The sequence below is a fragment of the Atractosteus spatula genome, chromosome 15 (genome assembly GCF_055471065.1).
Source record: "Atractosteus spatula isolate fAtrSpa1 chromosome 15, fAtrSpa1.hap1, whole genome shotgun sequence".
NCBI classification, from domain to species: Eukaryota; Metazoa; Chordata; class Actinopteri; order Semionotiformes; family Lepisosteidae; genus Atractosteus; species Atractosteus spatula.
Window position 1 is genome coordinate 15,549,600 of NC_142720.1, and position 24,007 is coordinate 15,573,606.

A 24,007-nucleotide genomic window follows, 5' to 3' on the forward strand; every position below is an offset into this window, starting at 1 on the left:
CAATGAATTTGTGGCCATTTTTTCAATCATTGTTGATTCTCCCAAATCCATCCTGTTGGTCTGTGCGATTGTGATTTTAGTTCTTCTGTCGAGTCCAGTCCTAAAGGGCTTTGCAGCAGGGTAATGGAAATGTGCTTTAATTACCATGAAGTTGATTCATTCTGCTTTGTTACATTATTGCTAATCACAGGCATCTTTATATCCTCTCTAATCTTTAATGTAGATGTTATTTGTCTTATTTGCAGATGGACTGAAATTATAGAAAATGGACACAGCAGTGGATCTTGTGTTTTGTATTCCAAAATAATAGCATGGACTGTACAGGTATTGCCACTAAGAGCTTTCTTTTTCTTTGTTTTTATCTTCTACAGGAAAAGAAGAATACGTTGCCACCTTCAAAGGGTCTGAATACTTCTGCTATGACTTATCCTTGAACCCTATACAAAGCAGCAGCGATGAAATTACTTTGTCTTTCAAAACTCTTCAGAGGAATGGACTGATGCTACATACGGGCAAATCGGCTGACTACGTCAATCTTGCTCTGAAAAACGGAGCAGTCTCTCTCGTCATTAATTTGGGGTCGGGAGCCTTTGAAGCTCTGGTGGAGCCGGTGAATGGGAAATTTAATGACAATGATTGGCATGATGTCAAAGTAACAAGGAATCTTCGTCAGGTAACAGTACAAAGGATAATAAGCAAAGAAAAAATATATATTCTTTACAAAAATTCAGATTAAAATGGCAAATTTTACAGATCATTCTAAAACATTATTTTTAAATAAATAATAACAAGTCTATAAAAATACAACAAAGTATACCACATTTGAGCAGGGGCATATCTAGACCTTAGGGGTTAGATATGGTTAGAACCTTAGACCTTATGAGTTTTGAAATCAAGGAGGTTTTAGTTAAAGCTTCCCTGGCACTTCATTAAATACCCTAGTATATGGTAAAAAACCCTCTGTATAGTAATTGTTTCCAAGCTAAAAAAGGCTGCTTTGTTTAAAAGCATCTGCAGCTGCAGTCTATTCTCTCTTTAAAATTCCTGCATTATACTGTGGCAGAAGAGGGTATCAGTGAGATAGCTAGAAGAATAATGTCAGTCAGATGAGCAAATAATGAGACATTTTGAGCTGACAGCACTTAGAAATTAATTTAATTTCTAGAGTCATAGCTAGCAATGACTGTCAAAGCATTTCCTGATTTAAACAAGGCAAGCTCAGTTAACAGCTATTGAGAAGGGCATGCTTTGTATCAATGTTTGTCACCCTGTGACTTGTGTTTAAGCAGTTGTATGATTTATAATCTTAACTTTGATGTCCAAGTTGTAAACACAGCAATGGTTTATGTAATGCCAACAGCAGAAGCTGTGTTAATTAGTTTGCAAAGTGAGTCCTTTCTTTACTGGCATACTGATATACTTTCTGCTTAGCATTTAATTGCATCTTACAAGTGGCTAACAGTGTGCTTACGTTTGTCTTAGCTGCAATTAATGCCACCGTTTCCTTAACCTCCTGGTCTTTTGCATTAGAAGCAACATATTTCAACCTTCCTTTATTTCACTAATGGCAAGTAAAGATACAGATTTTAACTCTGCTTTGTTGGAATCACAACAAAGTATTCCTAGACACGACTGTGGATTTTGCTGAAAGAAAATCTGAAGTGAGTAAAAACCGATAGGTGTCGTGCAAAGGATAGGAGACATCTCAGTTCTTCGTTACAGTAGCTAAACCATATTATTTTTCTAAACATATGGATAAATAGTTCCTATAGAGTAACAACACAGCACAATACATTATATTGAATTCAATTACATTTTCCATGCCTTTCTAGGTTTAATTAGGAAAACACTGAAACGTGGGTAATTGCAGCCATTCATCCAGGTTAAGAAGATCAATTCAGTGAGTTTCCATTCAGGATACAAAGTGTGAGTGGATGCATTCCTGTGTAAACTGGTTGCAGGGACATCAAGAACTGTTAGAATGTTCTAGATTTGCTCCTGCTCACACTGTGGCAAAAACATAAGATGTCAAACGCAAGCTAAGAATGCGTAGGTGCATGCTTAGTTGGGAAGTTACAGATATCCATTCTACTCATTCTCTGTGTCGGGATCTTCTTTGCTTTGTTTCATTGCAGTAAAGTGATCCTAAAGTCCATCAATATGACCGAAGGAGGCATGGGAGTTGAGAAGGATCCCATGTGTGCTGTAAATTACAGTCGTAGGGATTTGGTGTAAACAAAACGTAAAAAACAACAACAAAGGACTTTCGTTAAAGAGGGTCAGCTGATGTGCTTTAGGCAATCTATCTTAAAAACCATTTGATGTCTGTCGAAATCATATACTGTGCAAGAAAACAGGAGACATGTTAGAAATATGGGGCTGCTAGAGTGTAGTAGCAAATATGCTTAGCAAGGCTTTGTACTGAGGGTCTAAAGAAATAATCAGTGCTGGTAACACTGTGGAGGCATATCCGTTAGTCTGCTTTTTTTCTCGTAAACTTATTTTGCCCTTTTTCTATGTTACTAACATGCTTAAAAACTAACATGTCATTCATGGAATGTGTCATTCTACTAACCGTGACCTTTTAACGTTCAGAATAATGTACTAACATGATAGTAACCATCATATTTTTTGAGTAACAATCGTTATTCTGTTCACAGTTTTTAATTTCCTTTCTCCCCCCTTCTCCACAAAGCACTCAGGCATTGGACACGCTATGGTAAACAAACTACATTGTTCGGTAGATATCATTCTAATTGTTTCTTAGTTTGGGTTTGCCGTGTGTTTCTTTTCTTTCTTTTACTGTAGACATCATTAACAAAAAAGGAACTGCGGTTGGTACTCTTCTGCTTACTTTGAATTCCTTCTTTTCATCTGTTGGTTACCTTCCTTATTTTACCTGTTCCTGTCCAATTCTGTTTAATTCACCTTTAGGGGCATCGTTACAAGCCTTTGCATCAAGCTGTGGTTAACAGGATAAGGCTACTGGCTGGCTGGCCTGGTGTTCATTGGCTCAGCCAGTTTCTTACCATTCACAATGCATGGCATGAACACTGGATGTGTGGAATGATTGCAAAGCTCCATTCATCCATTTTAAAGTCACTGCAAGCAACTTTGTCACTTTTTTCTAAATGTGCTCCTGCATGCACACATCACTGTGTGCTTCCTTTAATCAAATTTTCCTTTTATTTTTTTTTTAATTTTCCTTTTGCGTGCATGCATGCAAAAAGAAAAGAAAGGCATGCTTTTTTGGTTACACTGCTTTTTTTCCTTTGAACAGTGCAAAACGTGATTGTGCTTCTAATTGCTTGTGCTTTCAATCTAACCCTGTAGCACGCTGTTTCTTATGTGAAAGACAATCTGCTAAACATACTAATGTACCCTAGCTAAACTAACCTAGAATACATTCTACTAACACCATTTTTGTGTCTGCTAAATTACTTTTGAGTTGCAGTAGGGACAATACTAACATTACTTCGATAATCGGTAAACTCCATAACTAGTTTAGATTTCCCAAGGGGGTAGCAGACTAGAAACTAATACCAAACTGAAAAAAACAGACATGAAAATGGGTTTCAGACAAAAAATAGGCCTCACACAGGACAATCCAGGAATGTAGCATATAGGTGTCTGAGTATAGCGTGTCCTTTCCCTGTGCTTTGTTATCTAGGTTACAATATCAGTGGATGGAATTCTGACTACCACTGGCTACACACAGGAAGACTACACCATGCTAGGCTCTGATGACTTTTTCTATGTTGGAGGCAGTCCTAGCACAGCAGATCTGCCAGGCTCCCCTGTCAGCAACAACTTTATGGGTTGCCTGAAGGAGGTAAACACTGTTTCCTGTGCTTTCTAAAGACACATCACCAAATCCTTCTACCTCTGCTTACTTGCACATTTGCATTCTACAGAGTTTCACCCCAATGCAGAATTCTGTTTGCAGAATGATATTATCTCAGGGATTTGAGAATCAAATGTGTAATGTTTCACAAAACATGCATTCCATACAGTATGCATAAAAATGTATATTGCTATATCTCTAACATTTTGCGGACTAAAATCTTCAATAAAAAAATTAAAAAATCCCCCCAAATAAAATATTTATTATTTACAAACCAACATATCCATGAGTTGAAATGTGATTATTTGGAAAAAACAAACAGTTGGCCTACAAGTTACTGGTTGGCTCATTTACATTTACAAAGGAGCATACTTTCATTGTCACAATAGGTAACTCCAAAAGGTTTACCTTTTTCAACATTCAGTATTGAAAAGCAATTATTTCACACAATACCATTGACCTCCAGTGCTCAAGGTTCAGAAAATATGTGCAGGGTAGGCAACTAATTCATTGTCTGGAAAGTGAATAGAAAAAAACAGCTTTATTGAGTTTTGTTTAAGATTCAAGAGATGACACACTACACTTGAAACCAGTAGTCGTCCCAACACAGTTTTATGTATAAGGCTCTTTTACCCAGTGGTTTGATGTAAACAGGCATTCAATGTGTATCCTGTAACTTTTAAACTGCAGTTCTGCATGTTCTGTGAAGGTTCTCTTGAGGTCAGTCTTTATATTTACAGTACAATATTTTTTAAATTAAATATTGGTGTTCAAAATCAAATCATATGTCAGATAGTGCATTGATGTACTGTTTAATGTCATTTTTAAAATAAGGCTGTGTTTTTCAAGAGCAAGCAGGTGTTGCAATGAATTATGATTAATTAATCATGACTGTTTCACAGTCAGACAGAACTGTCTAAAGAGACTTCCAGTTATGGTTTGTGTATACTAAGTCAAAATGAAAAATCCTGAACAGCCCCTTTATAAGGCTTATCAAAATTGTATATTTGTATATTGTCCAGTGAAATGGGCTTTAATATCATTCTTATAAGAGTGTGCTGTTTAATACTGTCGGTATCAGGCAGTAATCACAATCAGTTCATTACAGTTTTGCTCTGTAGTATTCCACAGTCACTTACTGAACAAGCTAAGTTGTAAGTCACAAAAGGACACTTACAGGCTGGAATGGCTGTCATGCCAGCTGTAGTTGAAATAGGTAAAGGATCAGCACGATATGCTCCTGGATAGATTTGGAATATTGCATTTCCTTAAACCCAGTATTTCATTACATCTGACAAAACAGAGAAAAATGGTGTAGGACTCATCCTATAAGGAACTGTCTTTCAAAATAAAGCAATGTAATTGTAGACAAACACTTCCTGAGCTGAGCAGTTTGCACAAAATCCCCCCTAGGTTGTACATAGTAAACTGAAATAAATGTTCTTTAATATTTATATTTCAGTTTTGCTATATGTAAATTTTTTTTCTTTTTCGTCAGGATCTACGTCTTTGTTTCTGGGATTGCTTTCAAACAGCTTATGGCAAATACAGCAATTTAAAAGAGCTTTTCTGCACTTTTTTCCCCAGAAGTTATAAATGACTTTTATCCCTCATTGGCATCTAGGAACAAAGTGCTGAATCAGGATTTATGTTTGTAATTACTCATACTATGTACAGTATATGTGCTTGCTTATATTACATTAATCAGCATTCCCTGTAAAACCTATATTTTTATTTTAGACATTAATAATATGCTGGTAATATGCCAGCAGCCATATCACCCTGCAACTCACAACTGGCAACCCACTGAAACTCAGCAGGTGTGAGCCTGGTCAGTACCTGGATGGGAGACCTCCTGGGAAACACTAAGGTTGCTGTTGGAAGAGGTGTTAGTGGGGCCAGCAGTGGGTGCTCACCCTGCAGTCCATGTGGGTCTTAATGCCCCAGTATAGTGATGGGGATACTATACTGTAAAAAAGGCGCCGTCCTTCAGATGAGACGTAAAACCAAGGTCCTGACTCTCTGTGGTCATTAAAAATCCCAGGGCGTTTCTTGAAAAGAGTAAGGGTGTAACCCCGGTGTCCTGGCCAAATTTTCCATTGGCCTTTACCAATCATGGCCTCCTAATAATCCCCATCTATGAACTGACTTCATTACTCTGCTCTCCTCCCCACTAATAGCTGATGTCTGGGGAGCGTTCTGGCGCACTATGACTGCCGTCGCATCATCTACTGTAGGTGGGGCTGCACATTGGTGGTGGTGGAGGAGAGTCCCCATTACCTGTAAAGCGCTTTGAGTGGAGTGTCCAGAAAAGTGCTATATAAGTGTTAGCAATTATTAATATAATTAATGCATGTATACATTTCTACATATATATAATTTAAGCAATTGTGTAAGAAATCCTCTGTGCTGTGTATATATACTAAGGTGTCATATTGTGCATTTCACTAGTTGTGAAATATGTTTTATACTACTACTTTTCTACTACTGTTTGATCATTATAAGCAAACTTTTCTTTATTCGATGCCAGAAATCTCAAACCTTGGCCTTAGAGAGTCCCAATCCAATTAGTCTTTTAGGTCACCCTGAATCACCTGTTTTTTAAAGATTAGGAACCTGTCTGCAATAGCTTGGACACAAATGTTTCCGCTTGAATGCCGTATTGAAAATTGTATTATTGGAGTGCTAGCGAATCGTTTCTTAATGCTTTAGCCAGATGGCATAAAAACCCTGTTTGCTTGTTAGCTTGTGAGTAATAGTTGCTGTCCAGGTAGCTCATTTCATATTGGAATGTTCTTGCCTTCAAAAGGTGCCCTTTATCTTCACAATCCTATTGATTGCCTTTTACTCCTTGTGTGCTCCACATCCAAGCTCCCGAGCCTTTGGATGCTTCTCTTTTCTCAGAAATAGAATAATTTGGTCATAATCCCAGATGATCCCTTTTTGTAGATTTCTTTTTTGCCTTTTTTGTGCGCTGCCTTTATTGTTGCTAAAAATATTGTCAATTTACTTCAGCTTTGTAAAAGAATCATAAAAGCTTTGTTTTTTGTTCAAAAGAAGCAGCCAGAAAGAAAGACACACAGACAATAAATGTGTATATCCCAAGGAAAGAGACATACAGAATTATTGTCTACACTCTCTACACTCTCTATAGTACATTGATTTTCTCCTTATTGCAAGTTTTCTGCTTTTAAGTAGTTTGATTTTTCACTTTTTAAAAAAATTAAACTTGTTTTATGGCTTTTGTTTATTACATTTTATATTATAATGAGTTGTGGATTATGTTCATATGAAATGGTTGTAGACTTTTTTTTTGTGACCTGTCTTCACTTCACATATTCTGAGTTTACATAGCAAACGATTGTGTCCCATTGACTATCCAGCAAATTGTGCTTGCCTCCTTCTATTTTTTTTACACTATTTATCAAGCAGACTAATCCAGGAAAATGTCATTTGAAAGACATGATCAAAGCTGATGACAGAGAAGTGTGGAGGGAATTAAAATTATTGTCAAATAAAGCTCAGTAGACAGTCAGTAGACCTTTTAGTAGTTTCCACACTGAAGACATGATTTCAGCCTGGTTTTTAGCCCAACAGTCAACGTTGGAGGCTGTGTTAAGCCAGTGGGTATTTGGTATGTGATCATTTACTCTAACCCACTTCTCCTACACTGTATAAGCCAAAAATAAATGAAATGATCATTCTCTCTTTAGTGTATTGACACAGTAGATGTTCTGCTATCAAAGGCAATCTGAAAATACCCTTGATGATACTGTACATGGTTGCTTTCGTTCTCTCAGCTAGCAAACATGTTTAATTTAAATATGTATTGTTAGGCCTTACAATATAAGTACACTTAGCAAACCGGTCTCTATTTTACCATTGTCCTTCCTTTTAATGTTGTTGTCGGCACACACTGGTCCGTAATAAGCACAACGGTTAATTTGTAGTATACCAACCAAATAAATAAAATGCAGGTGAGCGCTGACAAAAACATCTCTTTTGAGAAACATTTTGCACTTCTTTTTTATCAGTTATACTTTTCAGAAGTACTGTTTCGATTAAAAAGTACAAAATATTAGTTGCCCCTCCATTTTTAGTGTTTTAGAAACCTGGACTGTGCTATTTGCGAATTGCTGATATTGAAAGCATTTTGCCTTGCCATGCTTCAGCCAGTTGGAATACGTTAGGTAGTGTCCCATTGTACTGTAGAACATTGCTCAGAAGGTTTTACTTACCTTTCAGAACAAACGGATGTAGGGCTGATAGTGAAACTGTTCATTCCACATGGCCAGTTTCAGTGTGTAAACACAAGTTAAGATTATTTTATTTCAGTATTGTTGTTTAATTCTTCTTTGCTCGTATATAGATATGGCACTTTCAGTACTGTTTCTATTCAGTATCTGTTGTTTTTTTTTCTAATATTAACAGCAGACAGTCTGCACTGAGAAGAAGCAGCTCTAAGAAGCAGCAGTACTGTAGTTAGACATTTGCAGTTTGCACAATGTGCTTTAATGGCTGTATTAATGATTCAGTACAAGACTCAACATGACTGATTCAGCACAGAGCACAACATGATATATTTATTTGTATTTTAATCTACATAATTGGAAACAAAAAGAAACAGAGAACTAAAAAAGATAAACTATTATATAACTGGGACTCTCCATGAGCTGTGCCTGCTGTGATCTGTCTGGCACAGTGAGAGCGCACCCTGCTGGGGAGAAGCAGTTCTTCCACTAAGTGCCGAGTCCCTTGCAAATGGGTCTGGTCATTTGGCGATGTACAGTAGTAGCACGAACACCTATGACATTGGCCAGCTGAGTGTAGAAACAATGCTCATAAAGTATTAATGCATTTTTTTACAATATTAAAAACCATTTTAATAGTTCTGCAGGAATTGTTGTTTGTTTGTGGTTAAAATGAAATGTCTAAACAAATTGAAGAAACTACAAAGGAACAAGTAATAGGTTTATTCCATGAAAAGAGAAGAAAGAAAACACAATGTTTCAGCTGTGGAGCCTTCTTCAGGTATAAGAAAGATGGGGGAGTCAGCAAACATAATACAATCTGGGAAAACAAAGGCCAGGAGGGAGGAGGAGGCGTGAGCAGGGGAGACACAGAGTGGCCAATCAAGTGGTGTGAGGTCGAGAGAGGTGAGGAGAGGTGTGAAATGAAACCTACAAATGAATAGAGAGAATTAGAAGAAAGCAAGTCTTTTGTTGAGAGAAGGGGGAAGGTGTGAACCAAGTTTCAGGATAATTTTAGTTTCTGTAGTCTTTCTGATGTTGGTGTTAGGAAAACCAGCTTTGAGAACACAAAGGGATCAGTGTGATCGTGGCCGTCAGAGGTGAAATGAGACTATATGGGCTTGGAGAAATCTTTAATCTTCACAGCCCTAACATGTTCTCTGAAGCGGTCTCCAAGTCTCCTTCCTGTTTCCCCAACATAGATGGCTGGGCATTTACTGCAAGAGATACAGTAAATAAAGTTGCTGGAGGTACAAAATGTCATCTGAGTGATCCGGAATTGTCCTGAGGGGCCTTGAATGAATGTGGTGTTAGTTGTGTACTTGCAGGTGATACAGCGTACTCTGTTGCAAGGGAAAGTGCCTGGTGTGGATGATTGCTGAGGGCGGTCAAGGGAGCTGCGAACAAGAAGGTTACACAGATTAGGTGTATTATTTGTTTTATTTGTCTGTGTGGTTCCATTGCAGTTCGTTTGTATACCTTGATGACTTGATGATCACTGGAGTTGTGCAACGATGTGGAGTTTCCTCCAGGGGTTTCAGAGATGTGTCTGTCAACCACTGTTCAGAATCAATAAACAATAGGTCACTGTGCATGTGTTTACTAAACAGAGGTTGGGAGGCAGGGGAAGCAGCGGAGCTGTTTTCCCACACTGACTGCAAGGAGATCTTTTGCCTGTCAGAAAGCTTGTAATCATCAGCCAGGAGTCATCACATGGTGTTCGACAGTCCTGAGAGTCGTAATAACTATAAAGATGTTTACTCCAGCTCAGTGTCCATCATTTGCAAGAAAAAGCATAAAGTACCTTTTTTCTCCAACATCATATATTTGTATCCCTCGCAAGGAAGTTACGTGAGGTGCACATTATTTTGTTACAGAAGCAATTTACTTTATTTTTTAGAATGTTTGCATCCACAGAAGTCTGCATTTTATCCATCCTTCCCAGTGATTCAAGATTTGATGGTGGCTTTTTACATAAAAAAGAAGCATCTTGCTTCTACTCAAACATGGCAGGTGTGTTTGGCTAGTAATTTGCAATTAGTAAGATATTTTCAAAACACTCAAATTATAACTCATTTCAAAAGTATGGTCTTATGCGTGTCTTATATGCATACTCCACCTTAATGTACATTTACACTTGTGTTCTTAAAAGTTTCTGATAATGGGCGGTGTGGTGGCTCTGTGGCTAACGATCTGTGGCTGGAAGGTTGCCGGTTCGTATCCTGCGGCCAGCAGAGGAGTCCTACTCCATTGGGCCCCTGAGCAAGGCCCTTAACCCCAACTGGTTCAGGGTCACCGTATACAGTAAGTGGCTGACCCTGCGCTCTGATCCCAGGCTTCTCTCCCTGTCTGTGTGTCTAATGGAGAGCAAGCTGGGATATGCGAAAAGAAGACAAATTTCTAATACAAGAAATTACATATGGCCAATAAAGTGATCTTATCTTATCTTATAATGGCTCTGGAGATAGAGTACTTTGAAACAGTGTGGGATATTCCTTGCAGCAGCAGACTATGCACATATTTGTAAAAAAATGCTAGCATGCCATTGTCGGACATGAACAAGCACTATAATATAAAATATCATCATCGCTAGAAGAAAATGAAGTTGGTTTTACGAAATATATATCACAAATAAATATGCAAATACTGAAGCTATGTATAAATATGTGCTTTCTTTTTTTTAGATGAAAAATTGGAGATTTGCAATTTTTTCTTTCATCTTCCTGATTCTGGTTCCAATGCCTAAATGAATTATTCGAAGGCAGCTCTGTGATAATGTTGCTGTTGACGTGCAGTGTCCACTGAGTATTTTCTACAATATTTTTAATTCGCAGTCTCATAAGAACATAAGAAAGGCTACAAACAAAAGGAAAACATTCGACCCATCTAGCCTGTTTTGATGCTAGTAGAAAATTGATCAGTGGATCTCAACCGGCTATTTCTTGAAAGAAGCCCGAGTATCAGATTCAACAACATGTTGAAGAACTGCAAGTTTATACTGGAAAATATATTGACTGTCTGTTTAGACTGGAATTTGAACACATCTTTTGTGAGGATAATGGTTCAGATTCTAGAACACGGAATGTAGTAATAGCTTACAGAGATAATTTTCCCATCCTCTCATTCTGGAGCACACAATTTGCATTTGTTGTAAATGTGCTTTAAGAGTGATAATTTTCCTGACATTTCCCTAAAATTCTGACAGATTTCTTGTTGCTGAAGAAATTGTTGCAAAAGGAGATCTTTGTTATACAGTATGTACTGTAAAACCTCACAACTATAAATTCTTTCCTTATTAAAGACAAGTGTGATGTAAGGACTTTAACAGTTTTAAAAATCAGTCATGTTGCAGAATAGCAAAAAATGGAGCAAAACGTATTGTTTATGCATTCTATTGGTCCATGTACTGTAGATATTTAAGAATGTTCATTATTAATGCAAAGACATGATACTGTAACACTATACAGTATGGTTAGAAAAATGTGTTAGGTCAAAATTGTCTGTTTGAAATAATGTGGCAGTATCTTTGCATTTATAAACTGCTGATGTGAAAAGGTGATATGTGGTGTGTACCAATTCATATATGCTTGGTAATTGTAATATTTCTTTATTGATTTTGCAAAAACTGCTTACAGTACATTCATTGTTCAGATGAGTACAGACCTTGTATGATTGAAATTTCTGAAGTATCATCAGTATCCATTTAATTGCATCTACGTGTCATTATTTTTACTGGAAACAGTTCAAATTGAAATTGAGTCAATTTAAAAGGAGGGATATTGAATACCTCTGATAATAAAAATTATATTAATGTGCCCTGTGTCAAAAGATCCACAGCAATGCTACTGCTCAATATCACCTTATAGAAAAAGAGAGATAATAAAGCCCCAGTAGCTCTACAATGGGAGCCCTGCTGATCTGAATTGTGCAATTCTGTGCACACAGCCACAACCCATACTTGACTGTAAGCACAACTGAACAGAGCTGGAGTGTCGTTCTGTAATCGCAGCCATGAGACTCAGCAGCACACTGCTGCCAAAGATCATTCTTCCTGTTGGCACACATGCGCTTTGAAGCTTATACTGGATGAAGTGTGACAAGTCAGTCCTTCAGCAGTCTAGGGCACAACTGGAAAGGAAAGGAAACTTTTGTCAATTGTTTCTTTTCACTTGTATAAGAAGCAGGTGATCAATTTGGTAGTATAATATGTTTGTGACATTACAGGTTGTTTTATGGCAGAATGAGGTAATAACACTGCACTTGAAAAAAGAACTGGTGTCCTCTTTTTGCTATAAATATGAAATGACAGTTACTTTTGTAGCTGACCTAGAAATCCACCTAAGATCCCAGTTATATAGAAAAGGCAGATACCCATCACTTCATTTTTACATAACTGCCTATTCATACAGGGTAATTTAAACATATAACATAGAGCAAAATACAAGTCATACAGTATATCTACTGTATAAAGTCTTTTCATCTGTAATTGGATGTGAAACTAAATGCATTTAACAACTATTGAAAATATCAACGCTTAGATTAGTCAATTTTCCAATTAACAAAATATTCTTTACACATACTGAATTGTATATAGCTTGCTTCAAAACAATGTTTAAAAGGCTTTTAAGTTAATTCACTCTTACACTGTTGACTTTTAAAGCAATTTGTGCCAGGATTTTTAAAACAGTGGGAATAATTTTCACAGCAATAGAGCAAGAGTGTGTCTGAGAAGCAGCCATTAGGTCTTGTTAAACTCTACAGTGATTCCTGAGAGAAAAGATACAGTGTACTCTGTCATCCCCTGTGATTGCTCTTACTCATGTTAAGTACACCGACTGAAACAATGCTAATTCCTAAAAAGCCTCTTTTATTTTCACACTTGTCATTCTGTAGAAGAGTTGTAATACTTATTCTGTAAATACCCCGAATTGAGTACAGGATTCTCAATATATTTGTTTACATTTTTCTGGGAACCAAACGAGTGTACCTCAATAATACTATAATCTTAACTCACTTATACTATAGTCTTTTATTTATTATATTAAAAAATAAGTAAAATATTTTAAATATTGTACTTTATAATAAGGTGATTAGGACAACTCACTACATTTATGAAGTTCTATATTAAGTGAAGGTATAAAAGCTAACAATGGATATGATTACAAGCAAATTATACTGTAAGACAGGTATGCTGCAAACAGAATTCTGTTATTTTCTTTTTTTAAAATGGCACACTATGTTTATTCCTAAACTTGCAACTTTAACCTTTTGATGTTTTCCACTTTGTGAACAGGTTGTGTATAAAAACAATGATGTCAGATTAGAACTGTCCAGACTGGCTAAACAGGGGGATGCCAAAATGAAGATCCATGGTGTTGTAGCATTCAAATGTGAGAACGTGGCCACCTTGGACCCCATCACGTTTGAAACCCCCGAGTCCTACATCACTTTGCACAAGTGGAATGCTAAGAAAACAGGCTCTGTGTCCTTCGACTTTCGCACCACAGAGCCAAATGGACTACTTCTCTTTAGCCATGGCAAGCCAAAGCAGCAGAAAGATACCAAAAATCCTCAGACCATGAAGGTGGACTTCTTTGCTATTGAAATGTTGGACGGCCACCTCTACCTTCTACTTGACATGGGATCAGGAACCACAAAAACCAAAGCAGTGAACAAAAAGGTGAACGATGGAGAATGGTATCATGTGGACTTCCAGAGGGACGGGCGATCAGGTACTGCCACAACTGCTGGAGCATGCAGAGCTACTGTAGACTGTTGTCTCCCTTATTTCATGCTGTGACGCTTCCATCCTATTGTCATTGGTCGTCTATTAGTACATTAGAGTATGTCACCAAAGCAACGGCTTTGCCAGATTCCGTTTGCAAATAAATTTCCCCCCTCCTAGAATTAATAAGATAGAATGACTTGGAGCCCTAATGGTTTGATAATTGTCCTCAGTAAGCATGTTAAACAGCCCTCTGTTTTTAAGAGTGCAATTACTTTATTGGCCTTTGTTGTTTCATTTTTTAATTCAAGTTTTCTAATGAATTTTTAAGATGAACACAGAGCAGTATATTATGCACTGTAGCAAAATAAAAACAGATTAATATAAGTGAACTGTACAGTAGTACTAAGCCTAAACAAAAAACGTTTGGCTATAAATCAGTGATTCGCAGTACTCAGACAGGGTTGATCAGAAATGCATTTTTAAACAAATGTTTAATATCCATGGTTATGAATTTTCAAAGTTCCTTTATTTTGCTGAAGTTAGGATAGTGGACTGAAAAACAATGATAGCAGTGTCAGACATGGCACTCATTGTGATATGCAATTCAATTCCAGCCCCTGCAATTCTGGACTGCATGCTTTCTCCCTATTGCTGGGCCATCTATAAGACAGCACAGTGTAGACAGTAAAGCTCACACTGTCACACCTGGGGTTTGAAGTGCCTTTCTGGGGCTTTTTATCTCATGCACCAATGAGTATAAGGTCAGTGCTCAAATACTGAGCAACCACATACTGTGTTGGTGTTTTAGGCTACTGTAACAGCTGCCTCTCTGCAAATGCACATGTACAGTATACAGTATGTGGCTTAGCTAAAGGAGATTTTAAGCAATTTGTTTTAATTGTTTTAAGGATAATTGCTAGTTTACTTGAATATGGAAATGAACTAAGAAATGTATCTTCCAATGCACACTTTCTCTCACACACATTTACACGTACAAAGTTGCCTTAGACAGTGACATATTTATCCCAATTAAAAAGTTAAATGTATAAAGTGTGAATACTGAACCATCACGTGTATTTTAATTAGCCAACTTAATTTGGGAATAATGTTACTATATGTTTTTAAAATATCTGATATTTTTTATATTTTATATTTTAACAGTATAATGTATATATGCATAATACCACTACTAATAATAATAATTGCACACCATCCAAAGTAAAACATTTATCTGATTATAACCAAATCTATAGGAAGCAAGTTCTCTCTCTGCTCAGCCTGTGTTACTATGGTAACATGAATCTGGCTCTCACAGGAATTAACCATTTAGTGCGCAGTGCACAAATTAACTGAGGGAGAATGTAGTTTTCTTATAGACCTTTATCCTACCATTATTTGTTACGTCTCTGTTACCATCTTAGAATTTTGTGTAAAATAAAAAACATGTTTCCCAAACATATGTCATGTTAAAATAGAACAGGTGACAGGATGCAATTTAAGACTAATGCATGTAAGGGGAATACCCTAAATCTCTTATTTGGTCTTTTACCTTTATCATACAGTATATTTTATTGTGCCTCCTATTTTTCATTCTGAAGTCACAAGCACTTGTCAGTGCAGAACTGTTATTTTTCTTGCAAGAATCTCATCTCTATGTTCATGGCATAGTCGGTTCATTGAAATATTATCTTTTTTCTTCATGACAGCCTGACAGATTTGTGAAAGTATTTAGAGCACTTTTCTTTTTCAGGTCACTTCTTTCATTTTTAAAAAAAAAGAAAACATAAGCTCATAAATTCAAGAATGACTTTCTTCATTATGCTTACAAATTTTTTGAGAACCCAGTATTACTGTTGCATATAATCAACTCAGTATACATGGTAGGGGATTTTTTTTAGAGATTCTCATATTCCATAATGTGTTTTGCTATTTCTTTTGCAGATAAGCATTTTATCTTAGTTTTTTACTTACATACTGGATTATAAGTGCACAAGGGCAATGTTAGCTTTTAATAGTTATTCATTTCTCACATATACAGCATAATACAAATAACGGAACATATTCAGATAAACTTTTATTGCATAAAAACAATATAAAGTAATAAATGTTACTATATAATTTTGCTATTGGTAACTGGTGAGAATTCTTCTTTACTACAATTTTGAACATGCTTGCAGGATGCCTAGTTATAAACAACAGAGGCACAAAAACTGAATTATTTGCTGCTGTTTCCGAATTATGTTAGAAGAAGATTTCGTTGGTACTACATTACTGTTACAAGACTGGGTGCATGCTACCAACAAAAGGATCACAAAGGATTATCTGCTCTCTGGACAGCATCAAATTACACAGATAGTTATAGTGGCTGAGCTGGAATCTGGTTGTGTGAAGCAGCCTTTTTGCCATCTACGAACACCTCCTTTAAGCTACTGTATAAAGGATACATTAAGGCCTCCCTTTCTAGAGGTTTGAATCTGTTCTCAATAATTAATTTATTGCATCTATGTAGTACTTTTCATCCCAAAGGATTACAGAGATAAAAGTTTAATACGAAAAAGTTTAATGTCTTATCCAGAGGACCTTCTGCAGCACTATGCCCCCTGTCAGCATACAGGGACATTGATTTGGAAATTCTGCTCCAGAGGGAAGTGTGTCGCCTTCAGTTTTGCAACACCACTGACAGTAGCAACCTGGGTGTCCTCGGAGGTGTCCAATCTCGATCAGACTAGGCTCAGCACTGCTTAGCTTACACGATCTGACTACAAGGTGGGAATAAAGCTGCCAGCTCAATCAGCCTTACATGGCATCAACATGACATGTTAACAAACAGATTTGAATGACCAGAACATGTTTACAATGACTGCACCCTCGGAGCACCTCAGTTCTTACCTGGCAGCAAAATGCAATGTGAATATGCATCTTTGGTGCATACTTGGAAATTGGCTGAAGTGTTGTCAGTCATTGCAGACTTTGATAGCCAGAGGCCCTTTATCTTCTGAGTAAGAATCCCCATTCACTCAGATTCTCATTTAGTCAGTGCTGCAGTTCTGTGTAGTCTGCATGGTTGATAACAACTACAGTGAAGAAAAGTCACACTCAGAGGAAATGTGTCCTTCAGCATGTCTAGCCTCCAAAACAATTGGTATGTTATGACATATGGGCAATTTACTGTACATACAGTATATACAATGTTTTTTCGCTAATAGATTTTATAGATTTATAGACTATAAATATTGTATATAGAAAGTACTGTACAGTACGTCCCTGTATTCCTGGGAACGGACGTCATTAGAAAGTTGATTTTTTTATCCTACATTTGCTTTACTATTGCCTATTAAACCAAAGCATGCATGCAGTTGCGTACTGTAGGTTTTTAGATTTCTATTTAAATGAAAAATGGAAAATGATACTTGGACACAATAAATGATTAATTATTCTTTTAAAAACAAATACTGTATATTTCACATTTCTACCCAGTGATTTTTGGATGGAAAAATAATAAGAAGATGAAAATCTGTTTCCTGTGAACAAAGCACAGCCCACTCATATCCTTTGCAGATGTATTTTGAAAAGCAGTTAGATAGATGTCCTGTGTGATGTGTCTGATGAAAGTGCTTTCTTTGCTCTCCATTAATGATTTATGAGTGGATATGGAATCTGGCTCACTAGACATTCTGCAATGGCTTCTGTGCCCCCATAGTAATGCTGGCATTCCATCAGGAGTGGAGTATTGATTTCTTTCTTATATATCCATAAAGCTTTTGTTTAATGCCACTGACTGCTATTTTAGTACTATTCTTGTGTTTGCATTGCAATAACTGGCTTTCAGCATTTAATTAAATTCTGGCATTGAGAATAGATTTTCAAAATATTCAGATATCCAGATTTCAGTAGTTTGCTTATGAATGCAATAAAGGGGTGGAAAAGTATTTATACTGTAACTCACCTAGCTGAGGGAACGATAGCCTAGTAGTGAGGATAGGCTTCCCCAATACCCCATACCAAAATGCTATAGAGAATTTTTTTTTCCCTCAGAGGATAGTTCAATACAGTTATTAGATGAATAAGCGAAGGAGTTGCTGCAAGGGTTTAGATGGGATGGTGGGAGAGGTGCAAAAGAGTTACATAAAAGGAAGTCCTGGGTGTGAGACTTACAGTACTGTACTGTACATGTATATACATAGACAAGCAGAAGTGAGCGAGATCAGGATGTCACCTTCCACCCAAACGTCTGTTATATACTCCATTTGTTGAAATGAGAAAACGTTTATAACAGAAACCTTTTCTCTTAGTATTTCTAAAATGTAGAGCGTATACAGTAAATGCTGTACACTTTGCTGAAAGTGTCATATTGACTGCTAAAGAGGTAGCAAAACAATAGTCCACATTAGTTGCAGCTGTTCTATCTATAGCTGATCATCCAGTACTTCATTTTTGTGAATATATACAGTGCAGTGCTTCTCTCTCTGTACCTTCAAAAGCAGAAAGAATTTCACATGCCTACAAAACCCATGCATATAAGAAGGATATACTTCTAAATATTCCAATTCTAAAGACTTCTTTTAAAATAACACTCAAGCTAAGACTTCTGTATGTGAAAAATCAAATTCATCCCTTGAGCTTCTCTCATCACATTGAAACAAATATTCCCAAAACATCCTAGTGAATCCTAAAATGATTGAATTTGAAGATGGTCACAAAACTGCATACAAGAAGCAGTTCTTCCTTAAACAAACAAATGACTCAGTCAGTAGGGTGTCTGATTGATTATGGATATAAAAATGATCACATTTAAAAATTGTTTTTAAATAAAACAAGTTGTGCTTAATGTATTATATACTGTATACATTAAATAGGAACATTAGTCTTGGGTTTTCTTTTAGATTTATAATTAGCTTCTCAGTCTTTATACAGTATGCCATATTAACTTTTTATTCTCTTCATTATGCTTGGAAAATATTTTTTGATTAAAACACTTTGATAAAGGGTATTTTAGAAGTGTGACATTGAAACTTTGATGTGAAACATATCAAAATTTTGCATGCCTGAGTTGCCTTACACAGACACTTTATGAACAAGGGCAAGAAAAGATGAAACATCAATTTCAAATCTATGAGCAGAAAGGCAACCTCCAATTTGCTTTCCATTCTAGGGACACTCAAGTCATAAATTCTGTGTGTGTTAAATGCCAGGTTCCATCAGAGTTCACTTTCCAATTTTAGGACAATGCTTCTAATGAAAGCTGTAGTACATGTAGATGACTACTGATCTAAAATTTCGTGTCGCAAAATATTAGTAGCCAATTATTGCAAAGTTCAATGAAAACACACATCAACCAACAATCATGACAACACAGGTATAATCTGTTTCAGCTGTCTTCTCAGGTATGTAAATAACAGTCCCATTAGTAGAAATTAATTTAGGATCCATCTTGATATTAGTACACAGTTTATTTTGATTCTTTCCATGTGAGCCAACAACAAACCAACTTAGGTTGTGCCATATTCTCATTCTTCTAAGTCCAGCCCTTTGAAGAAGTGCTGTATCTCATTGCATTCTAATGTGAAATGTCATTGTATACAGTATCTTGCGATCCTAATTCATCATTTCCAGTACTCTTCTGCCATTTATTTTCTGATTTGAAGTTACACTGTTGTCTAATTGGGGATTTTATACCCTGTAATACAGTTTTCTATGCTGGGCTTGAGTGGAAATGCAGGTGGTAGGGCCATTGTTTGACATGTGTCATTGTGCTGTGTTTATAAAATCTAAATACAACCAATATGTATGAAGAAAGAATATTTACAGCACAAGTTGTTATGAATTGGAAGCAATCCATGCAGCAGATGCGACTGGCCTCGAGAGAGTGTGAGACTCCAAGGAAGTGTGTCCATGGGTTTGGAGGGCAGTAGCAGGGTACTGGAAACTGCAGCGCCTTAGACTGACTCCTACTCATGACCCACAACCCATGATAAGCAAGATGACTTAGGTTATTAAAATATGACTAAAGACTTCCTCTTTATAGCACATGTTTAGCAGCTACTGTTTTATCTAGCAGATGCTACAGTTTATTGAATCTATTTGGAGAGCTTTACAGCCACAATGATCAGCTAGGCTGCATACTGTATTTTGTTCTGTTGGTGTGATTTGTTATTATAAGCCAATGTCACTTCCCTAACTTCTGCAGTTCAGTTAGGACTTTAGATCATTTTAATACTGCTCATGTTGTCTAAAAAATTAACATTATAGGACAAAATGAGCCTTAAAACACAAAGTATGCATTCTTGTTTTGTTTTACTGATGCACATGGGTATCACAGCATCCCTCCCCATTTAATTAATAAAATCTGTGCGTGTGTGGAGAAGAACATTGTGAATGTAAAGGGACATTTATAATCTGCATGGTTTAGTTTTAGTTAGGAATTGCATGTTGGGATTGTTCTGTTACAAATGTTCAGTTAAAAAATTAAGCTGGTCTTTTCATTATGTTCTAATTGCGTAGAAGCAAAAACACTTTGCCAAGAATCTTTGGCAAAGGTAAAATATTTTTTTTAAAGTTTCATTACATACTGCCAGACATCTTGTATGAGCCAGGAGAATCTGACAATAGCTTATGAATTGCTCAGAGATTCTCATGCATTATTACAGCTAGATTTCCTAAATCTCTTTCATATGCCATTCGACTGGGAGCATGGGTGAAGTGAAATAAAAAGGATTACTGATATCAGCTGCATGTGATCAAATCAGGATCAGCACTGTAGCCAGACTCCTACAGACAGATGGGTTTCCTTTGAATTTAGCATGGAGAGAGATGAAGAATCGTGTTGTCAGACCATACATTTTTTAAAGAAGTGACTTAATGACTCAAACAGGCCTTTTATGAGAGGGAAATAACTCTCTCACAGTATTACAAGACTTCTCTTACACGCCCCTGTGCATGTGTGCCTATAAATGTTCTTTCATTAAAAATCCATCACTGAAAAATACTGTCTAGAATATTATTGCATGTACATACACAAGCAGGTAAATAAGTAAACCATGGCACTATTTAATAGTGAGCCTCCCTGTGTGGATATAAATCTTAATTCCAAATGAAACATTGCAAATCAGCAGTAAACACAGTTTTCCAATTTCTGCTTTTCTGGAAGATTACCATTTAGAGACAGATGTGTCCACACTCCTGGGATGTCACCCCTCCCTCCGGCCTTAGTGTGGCAGTGAACTGTGCAGTAGCACAAAAACTCCGATGTGAAGGATACCCCGAAATAGGCTTCTGTACTCCCTAAACATTTCAATTATAACACCGATTTCCTAATTTCCACAAGATAAATAAAAGTCATACATATATATGGATAATAATACACAGTAGCTTTTTTTAATCATCACTATGTTCACATTTGCCTTCTTAGCAAGAGTTTTAGTGGATTTTCATGTTCAGTGGCATGGCCCAAGCTTCAAAGGTTTGTGCTGCAATGGTTGCTATTGCTTTTGTGACATTATTTTAAAAAACTTTCTTTGCCTTCACTGTGGCTGACTCATTGTAGGCTGTATAGCATACATTCAGTGGTGGGGTTTTTTAAATAGCAGTGACTTAACTTGCGTATTACAGGTTACATCTGCAAACATAACAGAGCATGAAGATTCCATTTCCCAGTAAACAGAGTTAAAAATGAAATTGCTGAGATAATGAATATGATGGAGTAGGCTCATTAGCACTAACCTAGGGGAAATGTTTGGCTCTGCATCTCTTCATTATTGCCAAGTCTGCAGTACAGAAAAGGCAGAACAGCTGTGAGGGTCTTAGTCTGTGGAGGGCCTTGACCACTTTGGGCTGGGTTAATCATCCTTTGGAATGTCCTGATATTTCTTCAGTCTTGTGCTGTAGGCTGGCTGACCTTGGGCAGAGAAAGACTGCCTTTTCTTTTGCATGCCTCCTGGAAGCCACTTAACAAAAATATTAATGAATAGAAAAGCAAATAGTAATCAAAAATCTAAACAAAAGCCCTGCCATGTAAACAAAAAAACATATAAAAGCTTTGGTAGCTTGGACTTTTCTTGTCAGTGTGAGGCTGTGAAGAGAAGAGAACACATCCAGTGAGCTGTAATCAGCAGACAACCCACTGCTAAATTGCTCATTGCTTGTTGTTTTGCAGAATATTTGTCAAATATTTACTTTTTTTTCTCACACTAAGGATCAGAATAGTTAGCCTATTTTATTATCCATGAGGAGTTCTCAATTTTTTTAGTAACATGAGGCAATTCAGTGAATCAGATTCACTCATACAGTAGATCATACAACCACTTGTAACCTCCTTGAGCCTGAAATCTCAGCCCAGCAGATCTGTTTTCATCCATAAAACCATTCCTATCAGTATATACCATCAGTACACTCTTAGTAATTTGCATTTGACTAAAACACTGATTTGACTAAAATTCCAGAGAATCACAGATGGAGACAAATGCAGCATGAAAAGAGCAATTGTTTACTTTGGTGAAACTCAGAATTTGTTGATTTGTGTAATTCCTGCTTCAATTTTATTCGGTTATATTAATAATAGCCTGATTAACCTTCAATTAGAAAACCCAGTAGTAGATTACCAGTGAATAGTATTGTTAAGAGCACATAATGTTTATGTCTCTTTAGTAAACCCTGATGTATTTAGAACTTTAAGCTAAATTATTTTGAATTCTGCTAGGACTCCTTTCTTCATATGTTGTTTTGGCAGGATTTAGAGCTATAGATTACTGGAGAAGATGCAGGGGTTTTAGGCAGGCATCATTAATTAAAATTCCACAATGGCTGTTCACTAGAAACCTGATCTATAAACATATTAATCAAATGTCGGACCTCGCAGCACAATCCAGATATTCACTTTTAACAGTCAAGTCATGTACGTCGTTATTTGTCATGTACTGGATCGAGAATTGAAGCTGAATCAAAATGATACATCACAGAAAAGCACACAATTTTCATTTATACAGGTATGTGTGCATAAGTAAAGGAGAAAAACTGCACCCCAGTTTGAGTCGTTTCTTACAGACGACAGAGCTAATTGATAGGATGGGCATAACAATATTTCATTTTGTTTTTTATAACCTGCATCTCTGTTAAACATGTTTTCTTTTTGGAGTGCAATGCAATGTCGGAGCAATTATGTCACCTTTATTTTTTACTGGTCTGGGTTTTCCCCTGGTTAAAAACGTATAGCTAAGTTAAAAAAACAAGCTATTTCGGATGAGTACGACTATGTGTTCAGGATTTAAGTCTGATCATTTTTAAGGTTTTGATCAATAATCAACAATGTCAAATGAAACAACAATATTAATGTATGGAATAGAACATAAAGTTGTGCAACAATTTCATCTTTGAAACAGAGGATGGAGTGGTGTGTTAACAGCATACCAATCATTAAATAAAAATGAAAGTTGACATTATTACTTCAATATACATTTAAATTAAAAAAATAAAAAGTATGTTTAATCAGAATTCGTAGAATTAAATATACTTAAGGCAATGTGTAGGCTAATTCATACATTCCTGCATTCTAATTCAATTAATTGTCTGCACTCTAATTCTTGCAATCCTGTAAAAAAACAGCAGTTTTCTTTAAAGCCTGTGGAATGATGATATTTACAGCTAATCAATACTGTAGTTGTATGTTTAATGTTGCCTTGCAGCTACTTTGCTAATCTAGCCTTCTTTGCTTCTTCCAGGTACCATATCTGTGAATACTCACCGCACAGCATACACAGCACCAGGAGAGAGTGAAATCCTTGACTTGGATGACAACTTGTACTTAGGTGGCCTGCCAGAGAACAAAGTAGGGCTCGTCTTCCCCACTGAAGTGTGGACAGCCCTGCTTAACTATGGGTATGTGGGCTGCATCAGGGACCTCTTCATTGACGGTCAGAGCAAAGACATTCGGAGGATGGCAGAAGTCCAAAAGGCAGCTGGAGTGAAGCCATCGTGTACCAGGGAGGTGCCGAAACAGTGCCTTAGCAATCCCTGCCAGAACAACGGTGTGTGCAGAGAGGGCTGGAACCGATATGTCTGTGACTGCTCTGGAACTGGCTACCTTGGAAGATCCTGCGAGAGGGGTTAGTAACTTATGGTGATTTTGAACCCTGTGATGCTGGTAGAGCTCCAGCCTTAGATTCTGGTTTTGGTATGTATCAATTGAAGTTT

At 36.8% G+C, this 24,007-nt stretch overlaps 1 protein-coding gene across 18 annotated transcripts in view; it reads left to right on the forward strand.

The window, feature by feature from the left end:
- nrxn1a (neurexin 1a) overlaps positions 1-24,007 on the forward strand; it is a 349,008-nt gene that overhangs the window by 107,395 nt on the left and 217,606 nt on the right. For 8 of the 18 annotated variants that reach the window (XM_088934356.1, XM_088934358.1, XM_088934364.1 and 5 more), the window contains 5 exons: positions 372-673; positions 2,696-2,740; positions 3,671-3,832; positions 13,388-13,826; positions 23,536-23,919. In XM_088934356.1, the coding sequence (XP_088790482.1) occupies positions 372-673; positions 2,696-2,740; positions 3,671-3,832; positions 13,388-13,826; positions 23,536-23,919 (1,332 nt within the window). The remainder of the gene's footprint in view (positions 1-371; positions 674-2,695; positions 2,741-3,670; positions 3,833-13,387; positions 13,827-23,535; positions 23,920-24,007) is intronic. The other 10 variants (XM_088934360.1, XM_088934367.1, XM_088934361.1 and 7 more) reach the window with 2 other exon arrangements.